This window comes from Sipha flava, unplaced genomic scaffold (genome assembly GCF_003268045.1).
Source record: "Sipha flava isolate LNK unplaced genomic scaffold, YSA_version1 35a_pilon_pilon, whole genome shotgun sequence".
NCBI classification, from domain to species: Eukaryota; Metazoa; Arthropoda; class Insecta; order Hemiptera; family Aphididae; genus Sipha; species Sipha flava.
Window position 1 is genome coordinate 2,184,433 of NW_020273058.1, and position 11,360 is coordinate 2,195,792.

Here is an 11,360-nt window from a genome sequence, read left to right on the forward strand (position 1 = left end):
CTTCAGTATCTACGGTTTACATTGTAATTTTACAAATTGTTATTTTTTATGATTTTTTTTTTTTATTATTCACAAATTAATAAAAAAAATTATATATATACCTAGTTAGAATATTTAACTATATTTCATAATTCGTTAGTGTACAAGATAAAAAAAAAAAAGTGGGAAGGCGTGTAATAATATGCCCAGATTCCGGCTAGAAAAAAGTTCCTTGTAAGTTTGGTTATTTTGATTCTTATATAGATATCTATAAACGCTATATATAGGTATATATATATATAGTCTACATACGCCTTAATGACATATCTAAATTACATATTTGTCGAAAAGTGATGTATTATAGGTTGATCACAGCATTTTTTAATTGTAGTTGAAGCGTTGATAATAATAAAACAATATAATATTATTCTACCCTAAGAATTGTTAGATGGGATTCACTTTTAAAACTATATTATTTTTATAATAATTTCATCTCTGCGAATTTTCATTAAACCATCACTTAATGTGACAGTAAGTCCATATGCTATCTATAAACATAAGTATGCGCAGAGCTGTATTTCAAGGAGTGTCTATAATATTTTGGGTCCTATCTTAACAAAACTTCTAGGTATAATTAATATATTTTAATGTATAAATAATTAAATAAGCATAACTTAGATTTTTTATTGACTATTATAGTATATTAGTCTCAATAATAAGTTTTTGACATTCCTGAAATTGGTCACCTAAGTATTGCAATTTTTTTAAAATCTGTCCTATTATTTTGCAAGTCAATTTTTAGAACTTGCAAGTTTAAAATTTCACTGTGAAACCAAAATATTAAAAGTTGGGCTAACCTCATATAGCTTATCCGTTCTGACCTAGAAATTTGAAATTGGTATCAACCAAAAATATTAATTAGCAGTAATTTGCAAATCTATTTTTAGAATTTTCAAGTCATCAGACATCAATGGTGTCGAACAAGTAAATTCGTTTGAGTTGCCTAGAAAATTGAAATGTTAAAAAAAATAAAAATGATAGTTAAAAATTTAAAATAATTTTTTTATATATTAGGTACCTTAACATTACAAGTATTTTCTATTTAAAATAGTTTATTTAATAATTACCATAAATATTATATAACATCTTTAATTATTTAAGATGTTTAAAAAAAATGTTTAGGTATTTGAATAGATGGTAAATTGGAAGGGGTTATATTAAAAAATCTAATTATTTGAACTACCAATTTCAATTTCATTCATCGCCACTGTCAGGCATACATGGTACCCCCCTCGCTTATGCTTAAGACTTTTATTGGTGTGCAAATATTTGTACGAGAATATGAATCAAATGGAAGAAACCACAGCTGATCATTAGGCATTTATAGAGTTATCGTAAAGATTACCTACCAAGATATTGACACATGCAGCACCTGTGGCTTCAAGTTTATTTTGGAATATAACGCGAATTATCTGCGTCCAATTTTCGGGGCGACTACGGCCCAGTTGAAAAATTAATATGGTATACATTTAGATTAATAAATATATATTAATAGAAAACAAATGGCCGACACTAGGTGAATTTAAAATATTCTATATTTATTCCATAATACTGTTAAATTACGCCACATATTTCTTTATTTAATTTATTTATTATGATTAAACGGGCGAACCCAACTATAATAGTCAGTTTGGAAACATAAAATAACAATATATAGTATAGATGTTGTGAGAGGTATACAATATAGACAGTAATTAAATTACTAAGATATTAGTTAAAAGAAATATTTAAGTTACATATAGACATAAAGATCAATATTAAAATAATTTACATGTTACTTAGTTCTAAGTTTTTACCATATAACAATATATTTTAAATGCATTTGGTTTAAATAGTCATGTGGACGTATTTTACATAGGTTTTGCTAAAGCTTTTGATTATATTGATCATAATATACTTGCCTCAAAGTTGAACGAATCACGTATTCGCGATCCTTTATTTTTTTGGATAGTATTCTTTATATTCGGTAGAAAATAGTACGTTAAATTTAAAAATTATAACTTGTATATCCAAATATGTTACTTCTGGCGTTCCCCAGGGATCTCATTTGACTCTACTTTTTAATATTTATATTATTGATCTTAAATTTATAAATTCAAATGTATTGCTTTTTGCTGATGAAACTAAACTATTTCGCATTATAAAGACTCCACTAGACAATTAACTACTTGAGCATGATCTTTATTGCCTGAATTTTAAAAAAAGTTTCTTCTTATCATAAAATAATTATATAATATTATTAAATAATTGTGTGTTTGTAAAATGTAGTTTATTTTAGGCTGGGACTAGTCAAATCTATATAAGCCTGCACGGCACACTCTGCACACCCGGTTTTTGCGGCATTAATTACAGACAGGGCCGTATTAGTGTACAGGTACTCTAGGCACTGTGCCTAGGGCCTACGAAAACGTGTGGCTACAATTTTTTTGTAGTATACGAATTGGTATAACATTTTTTTATGGTTTTTGATAATTTATATTATATATGTTTTGGATTAAAATTAATTTTTTTTAACATTTGTTAAAACTTTTATCATACAAAAATTTATAATAGTTATCAAATAAAAGTTTAGATTTGATTTTATGTTATAAATATTATTGTTTTTACAAGCTTACACTCCCTTGTTACACTCCCAAAGAGAAGATTTCTTAAACATTTAAATACTGGACAACGGCCCTGCAAGGACTTGGGGCTTAGTATTAATCCGGACCTGATTACAGGTCATATTAATGTAATATATAGATGTATTTTCAATTAAATTAACAATGAACGTGAACTTATTAGTAATTTTATCAGACCATAAATATTGAATTCAATTTATAACATTTCTCTAAATATGTATTCAGTTAGAAGTGCTAGATGATCGCACAGTTTCAGTGGTTAAGAATGTAGGCAAATGGAACGCGTATCTCGGCGGAATCGATAATTTCAAAATTCTAGTAGGTGTTTCGCATATCGTTACGATAACTATTGGCTAAACGATGTGTTTGTCATTCCGGATTCGGTCGCACTGTCGCGCGTAGTCTGTCCTTGAGATTCACGAACGCTAGTCCGTGTAATCACGGGGGCGATCAGCTGTTGTCGGCGGACACGAGCGTGGTGATAGGCTGGTTTCAGCTCTCCGCAAGCAGCAGCAGCATGCGAAATTTGTATCTTGTCCACCGCCACCACCGCGTCGTACGACTGCTTCGTGATAATACGTAGAATACTATTATTACTGCTATTATTATTATTATTATTATTAATATTGTGTTTTCCTCCGTTCCGTGTTGTCAATCGGTTCAGCTCCACTCGCGGCGCGCGTACTGTTCAATATCAATTATTCCGCTGTCGTTTCGTCGTTCGGTCTCGCGGTCCGCTGCACCACGTCCGATACTGTTGCATCGTTCCGCACGGTCGGCCGTTCATTTGTTCTTCCGATTTCGGTTTCTGGCGACCGTCACCGGTTGTCGTTTGTTGCCGCGTGTGACGCAATCCGTTCGTACCGAATCATTGTTTTCATAAATCCGCTGCAGTAACCCGGTTCCTTCCTTCTTCCATTTTTCGCGCGCCCGGTCCGCGAACCCATCACGCCACCAGCACGCCGCGATGTCATTGAACACTGCGCACGTCCAAGGCGGCGGATGCCTGATACACGCAGGCGAATGGTGAGTCACCGTTGTCAATTCGATGTTGATTATTTGATGTTTTATGTCATTTTCTTCGCTGTTATTATTACGTCGGTAGACGATCGAACTATTTCATTTCGCAATCATTGGATCGCATCCAAACGCGAAGCCATTGAAATCCAACTCTGAGGCGCTGGCTTGTTGTCAATTTTTTTTTCTAGTGTCAAGATTTGTACGTTTGCCTTGAAAATCTTGAATTTTTGTATTCTCTTCTTCTCTCCAATTAGTTATTTCGTGTCTTTACCTATAGCCCGGAGCTTCTTAAACTGTTGTTTGTATATTATGGAGGCTCGTAAATTATTAATCTATATAATTATTTAATTTTATTATATAGTTAAGAACGAAAATTAGTTGTTATTTGAATGATTTTGATTAAAAAAATATCTATACCTCAAACCATAGGGAATCAACAATTCTAAATTAAATTAAGGGGTGGTATTACAACATTTTGAGAAACCCTGCTATAGATTTCGTTTGATGAACTAATTTTTCCTTTTCAACATTACGTGGATTGGTAGTAGTGATTATCTGTATGAAAACAAACCTATCACTCAATGTGTTGTTGACTTATCTCTTATTAGACATCTAGAATTTTCTAGAACATTTTAACTGTTCGCGAATTGGGATTAATATATATTGATTTCATATATATCTAGTTTATTAGAAATCTTTTAATTCTGATAGATTACCTTTGTTACCTACACATTTTTATTGTTATTTAACAATTTTATTTCCTAGATTTGTTTTATTAACATATTTAAGTGTTCCGATATATAGGTAAATTAATCTATATTGTCATCTTAGAATTGAAAACTGTAACAATACAATTATTATTTGGTATCAATTAGTATTCAGACTTGGTTGAAAAACATAACTAATTGCTTATTAACGCTAGTATTAAATTTCTTTATTAGATAGGTACCTAATTTAATAAAAATATTTTTTTATAAAATATTAGTGATTAGCAGTTTGAATTTAATATGTTATTGGTTTAAGTTTTTACCAAAGTCAATTTAAGGTAGGTTATCCTTATTGATTAAAATTTGTTACTGAAAATTTTAAGAATGGCCTAGTTTTATTTAAGGATTTTATTAACTCCATTTTTTTAGAATATTTTAGTCTTTAAAATTTTGAGTGATATATTGATGTTGGATGTTCTTTGTAGCTTAAGAGTATTTTTGTTGACAATTAAAAGCATGAAATATAATTATGCTCAATTGTGTACCTACATGATAAGTAGCAGAATAAATAGCCATTTCATTTAAATAAAATTGCTTAACAGTGCGATTCAAATTAATCAGGGAACAGAAATGTCACCAAATACATGTGTATTTTAAATTATCATCTGTTTTAGAAAATTGTGTTTTTTATTATTTAAATATAATTACAAATTAAATACAAATTAAATTTATTTATTACATTAAGATCAATAAATAATCTAGGTATATATTTTATACAGCGGAACAGGATAAATTTTTGTACTGGGAAAAATATGATTTTTTTTTTTTTATACAATTTCATAATTTAGTCCGACCAATCTTAGTTAATATTGACCATGCTTTAAAATATGTTGATTTCGTAATGTGATTTGACAAAAGCAATGATAAACACATGGATGTGTAAAATAACAAGTTAAATATACTCTTTATGTGATACATTTTTACAAAATATTATGTTATATCATAGGTAGACTCAGAGTCTTACATTTCAGTGTGCTCTGTTATTTTTTGATTATTTTTTTAAAGTATAAAGGGGAGGCAATAAACACTTATGTGTAGACCGTGTTATGATTTAAATTCTAAAAATAAAGGCTTCGTTAATGATGTAAAATAATGATTGGTAAAAAATACACATAATTATTATTTCAGACTTATTCTGAACACTTTATTGTTAGAGTATTACTTACAAAAAACTAAAATTTAATTAATGTGTATGCACATATATTTTTAATTGTAATTATTAAATTTTTTTATTCACATTATTCACATTAGGGTGTGCCAAGGCACACCCCGTAGAGCCTCCTATGTGTTACATTGTTGATGTCAACAATAATCCCTAATACTTGATCTTTTATCCTCGTAGACATAGATATAAGGTATAAGAAAATCTTAAGTTTTATACATCACGTCTAATGTAATTCCCATGAATCGCATGATCGGCAAAGAGCTTTGGGCTCTTTTGCATATTATGAAAAATATTCCTTCTGCCCCGCCCTCTTACCCATTTTCCTGACAGTTGTCTCTGGATTTGGCTATTATCGGTATGATGATGTTTCCGAATGGTCAATGCACGTATGTCAATGTGCCCGTACACACACACATACATATACGCTTACATATTTATACATACACACGGGTACGCTTGCATTTATTTTTTTTAGACTAACACTAAAGCTAGAGTAAGACCTATTTTTTAATGCTTTATTAAACAGTTTTGCATATTTTATGGTGAATGCCCATATCACGTATACTGGGAAATATTAATTTTGACATGAAGGAAAAACAATTATAGAATCTATTCGATAAACAAAATGATTAATATTGCTTTTGTTTTTTCTAGTATTATTTTGTTTACGGATGCTGTTACTATTGACTTTCATGGACAAGATGGCAGAGCATTTCATGGTTCAAAAGTGGGAAAACTTTTTTTAACTACTCATCGTTTGATTTTTATCAACAAATCGGATAAAGATGACCTCTTATCATTTAGCATGCCTTTTGTTACTCTCAAAGATGTTAGTATTTTTGAAATTACAATATTTTACTTCTTTTTAAATATCATTATTTTGACATATTTAACGGAAATCAGGTGGAATTGGAACAACCGGTCTTTGGTTCAAATTATATAAAAGGTAAAATACGTGCTCAACCTAATGGGAACTGGGTAGGTGAAGCAAAATTCAAATTGATTTTCAAGAAAGGAGGTGCTATTGATTTTGGGCAAGCCATGTTAAGAGCTGCATCGATGGGTATGTTGTATACTTTTGTAAAAATGTATACACGAGTTCAAAAATGTTAATTGTATATGTTTAGCTAATAGCAACTTTCCTCAAATGGATAATCCTCCACCATATGCTCCACCTGAAGGTCCATATTATATGGCTGATGTTCCATATGGTGTACCACCTCCTGGCTATTATGGATGGATGCCTTCAACTGCAGCTTTCCCAGATGCACCACCTCGTAATTATTATTAATTTCATTAAATTTATGTTGAAATACTATAATTGATCTAATTTTAAGTAATATAAATATAATATGTTGAATTATAATATTACTCGTATTATTTTTCTATAATATTTTTACTATAAAAAAACAAAACAATTATAGATAGATTTGACTGAAAAAGGTTTCACTATAAAAATGTTAATATTAATTTTATCTCATGTTTAGCTCAATCTGTGTACAGAACAGATATGCCTCCACCATATCCAGGTATTATTGGCTTTACAGGCAATCCTGGATATGCAAGTGCTCCACCTGCACAAACGGCTCCACCTCCACAACATTTTAATGGACAAGGTATTTATGTGTTTTTAATTTAATTTAATTTTAAATTCTATTAAAAATTAATTATTTTGAGTTTCTACCATCAGTTATTTATATAGTATAATCAGTTATACTATAGCTTTCAGATAATAATTTTACTTGTTTATTTGTGATTTTTTTTTCAGTTCATAACTATTAATATTAGTTCTGTACATTTATTATATCATTAAAATATGTTTGAAGATACATAATAATATAATATATATAATAAATTATAAAATTATATTATTTTAAAGCAAAGAAATACAAAAGAGAAAATAATAATTTAATGACAAATAAATTATTGAAATTTGGTCTACAAAATGACAAAATGAATGAAATCTGATATTTCCAAAAATTTCCATTCAACGATATTAGTTATTTAGTTGTATCATATAAATGCTAATCAACTGACTGTAAATGTTTTGAAACATTTACTAAATATTTATATTCGCATTTTAAAGATATTTGTTTTGTTTAACTTGAAAATTTAGTTTTCCTTAAATTTTAGATACCTTTTTTTTTTTTTTTTTCATAGTTAGAACAGTTATAATTAATACTACAGAACTAAAAGAACCTTTAATTTTACTTCTATACCAAATACCTTTAGAAATATTAATTCATTATCTTCATTCACTCATAAGTTTTTAAGAGCAATGGTACATTATTTTTAAGATTAAAATATCAATGCAGCAATATTATTCATACATCCCTGTATTTCATCTGGACATAAAGACTTATTCAATCTAGGAGTTCCACCTTTTTTTAATTTTAAAGTAACAGATGCATAATTTTTCCAGATACCAAAGCAGCAGATGCAGCACAAAGTGCATACTTTGATCCTAACCGACCACAAATGGCCTATGTTCCACCACCATCATACTACGTAAGTTTTTATTTTTCATGTTTTTAAAAAATCTATTAGTAACTTATGATATTTAGTGTAAGTATTTGATTTCAAGAAAATTTACAAGAAGTAGTTACAAAAAAATGTTTATTAAGTTATATTTCAAAATTTTTATTCTAATTTTAAATGTTGACAATTTTCTGTTTCAGGAACTTCCTCCGCCTTATAAAGAAGCTGAAAATAAGAAGAATGATTAAAGATTCATTACTCAACAATGTTAAAGTCTACATTCCATTCGTTTTATATAATTTTATTGTTTTTAAATGCTCTTGAAATATGCGAGGATTTTTAATAATGCGATTGTATTGCATGATTTCAACAGTATATTTATCTTAGTCAATATGGGGATAATTACCATCACATTTAATCATACCTTAGAAATCGCTCATAAATTGTTTTTTTTTTCATTGAGTCTCGATAAGATAAGTAAATAAACATCAAGAAGTATAGTAAAAAGTATGCTTTATAATCTTTTATTTACCTCCTTGTTAGATATTTCTTAGTATTTTAATAAAATATATTTATAGTGAATTAATTATTCCAAGTATGTTCTTTATGTTAATATGTATTACATATAGCTATATTCATATTGTGTTTCGGTAATGTGTTATAATCATTACTAGGGAAATATAATATTAATTACTTTTTGTAAATAATTTTTCATTAATAAATAGTGTATTACAAACTATGATGATTCATTTACAATTTTGATTTTTCTTCTCGCTTTGTTTTTTTCACTGTCGCACAAGAGTTGTTTATGGGCGATTTCTATTATATCCACATGATTATTTTATTCATATATTATACTATTTTTATACGCTTATTTTTTTTCATTTCATATACTTATAGAAAAAAAAAATAATTATATTTATTCTTCATAATAAAAATTAACTGAATTATTATAGTTTTATTTGATATAATAAACAATTATCTAATGTGATTTTGGTGTGTAAGGTAACTGAAAAACTATTAAAATAACTATGGGTGTCTAGACTATGCTTAATTTATAATATCTGTAGATACATAGAATTCCTGATGTTGCAAAATGTAGAAATTAATTTTAATAATCATTATTATATTTTGCTATGAAAAGTTATATTTTATTATATATATATATTTAAAGGTAGCAAAAGTAAAAACCACATTAACATCAATATTATCCTTTGTTTGAGTTGTATAGTGACAGTGTTTGATGTTTTTAAAATTGTACTCACAAAAACATACAAATCAAAATTTATTTATATATTTCAAATTAAAATAATTTCTTGCGGATAAAATGTTAACTTATATTATGACTTAAAATGTAGTTAATATTGTAAAAACATAAGTTTCTGACTTAAAAAATTACAAATGCGTCAATTATTATACTTGTACACTTGCCATCTATAGGCGTAATGAAAATGTTTTAGAATTTGATGTATATATTTTGATAGAGTTCCTATTGAAATACGTCCCTAAGGAACATATCGTCGGTCTAAATCGCAATGGTCGTATGTCCAAAATTACAAATTTTTCAGGAGAATAATAAAACATCTGATAAAATTTATCAAATGTTTTATTCTTCTCCTCATTTAATGCGCCTACAAAAATTAGACACTATTTTTTTCCATTTCATTTAAAAAACAATTGCAATTATGTTAGAACAATTTGAACATCATAGTGTGAATTAACTTTAACGAACTTAGAACTTTTTCTTTGTATATTATTTAATAAATATGGAGATACGACTTTTATGATATTTGCATATGGGATTTACAACCATTTTTTCCAAATATTCCTAATTTATATGGAAATATGCCAGACAGCTTTTAAGCATAATTAGGTAATATACCTAGTATTGTGCAATAAATATACTTAAATATTATAATATTATATTAGTACCGTATTTTATTTAGTGCAGTCGAGTCGTGATAACTCGAAAAAATTGACAACTTGAATCGTGTTTTATTCCCCTAGAAAATTATTTTGCTATAAATTAGTTGGATATCTCGAAGTGAATTTTTATCCCTCTTCAACTTCGAGTTATCGCGACTCGATTGTATTTTAATTGATAAACCTTTGTATAAAGGACAAAAAGATGTAGGTGTATTAATAAAATAATTGGACAACAATTCTTAATAATAACATAAAATAAATAACAATAGTTAACTTTTATATAATTAATTATATATAACAACTTTTAAAAATAATAAAAAAAATTAAAACAGTTGTCAACCATATCTTTGGTTTTATAGTATTCAGTCCTTGTGAATATCTTTAATAAAATATAGTTTATACATAAAATAAATGTTTAGATATAATAAAATAACTGATACTATCACAATAGTTCAATGAACAAATTTAAAATAATAAATAACAACCTTTAATATAAAAAAAAATTAAAACAATAGTTAACCATATTATCTTTAGTCTTATAGATTCAGTATTTGAATAGTTACAATAAAATACAGTTTTTTAATTAAATAAATGTTAAAATACAATATAAAATAAAATTCAAATTATCATTGAAATGTCAAATTATCAAAAAAATGATGATAGTCTTTTTTCATAGGTACTATTTTTAAGTTGCTGTAAATGTTCGAATTTTTATTTTTTTATTTTTATTCTATGCATATGTAGTTGTGGTAATTTTTCTGAGATAACTGCGTTCTGTTTATTATTTCTTAACAGTGGATGGTTTAACCAATATATCAGTAAATCTTAGTTTATAATTGATTTCTTTGTTCGGCTTATAATTAAGAGCTACAATTAACAGTATAACATTTTATTTATAAAAACAATTAACAGTATGGTAATAATGTATTATAGTATTTCATTTTCATCGAAAATAATATTATCAGTAAAATAATAAATATATCATGGAGATACGACTTTTTCGACAAATGGATCTTTGCAGGAAAAAATTGTTTGTGTCCGTATATAATATCGCCTATATTTAGCCCCTTTTTTGCAGCTATCAAAATATGATAACATTGATAAAACGATAATATCATTACTATTATAATAGTTTCATATATTGCTAAATTTAAATTAAAATAGTTAAATTAATTTAATAATACACAATTAAAAAAAAAAAAAAAAAAAACACATTATCGTAATTTAAAAATACGCAATTCATTGCGAATACTTCAAGCGAAAATGTATTACAAATGTTATTATTAGGTTTAATATTTTATATTTTTATAATAAAAGCGTAGCTGTTTAAAGTTTAAACCATGG

General features: G+C 27.3%; 1 protein-coding gene across 3 annotated transcripts; it reads left to right on the forward strand.

Moving 5' to 3' along the window:
* Positions 1-3,155: 3,155 nt before the first annotated feature.
* LOC112687723 (WW domain-binding protein 2) lies at positions 3,156-8,600 on the forward strand. 3 transcript variants are annotated; one of them, XM_025560604.1, is made up of 7 exons: positions 3,156-3,686; positions 6,267-6,441; positions 6,516-6,675; positions 6,740-6,889; positions 7,100-7,228; positions 8,044-8,120; positions 8,291-8,600. In XM_025560604.1, the coding sequence occupies exons 1-7, from the start codon at positions 3,628-3,630 to the stop codon at positions 8,336-8,338; spliced, it is 798 nt and encodes a 265-aa protein (XP_025416389.1). In that variant the 5' UTR covers positions 3,156-3,627; the 3' UTR covers positions 8,339-8,600. The 3 variants fall into 3 exon arrangements, with proteins under 3 accessions (XP_025416389.1, XP_025416388.1, XP_025416390.1); XM_025560603.1 differs by having other exon boundaries at positions 3,158-3,686; positions 8,035-8,120; XM_025560605.1 differs by having other exon boundaries at positions 3,158-3,686; positions 8,047-8,120.
* The last annotated feature ends 2,760 nt before the right edge of the window (positions 8,601-11,360 follow it).

What these genes read in the sequence shown, in the direction of transcription:
- LOC112687723 (XM_025560603.1), top strand. Translation starts at nt 3,628, where the DNA reads ATGTCATTGAACACTGCGCACGTCCAAGGCGGCGGATGCCTGATACAC. An exon ending in GTTAAGAGCTGCATCGATGG is followed by an intron (nt 6,676 to 6,739) that starts GTATGTTGTATA and finishes GTATATGTTTAG; the next exon opens with CTAATAGCAACTTTCCTCAA. An exon ending in ACAACATTTTAATGGACAAG is followed by an intron (nt 7,229 to 8,034) that starts GTATTTATGTGT and finishes TAATTTTTCCAG; the next exon opens with ATACCAAAGCAGCAGATGCA.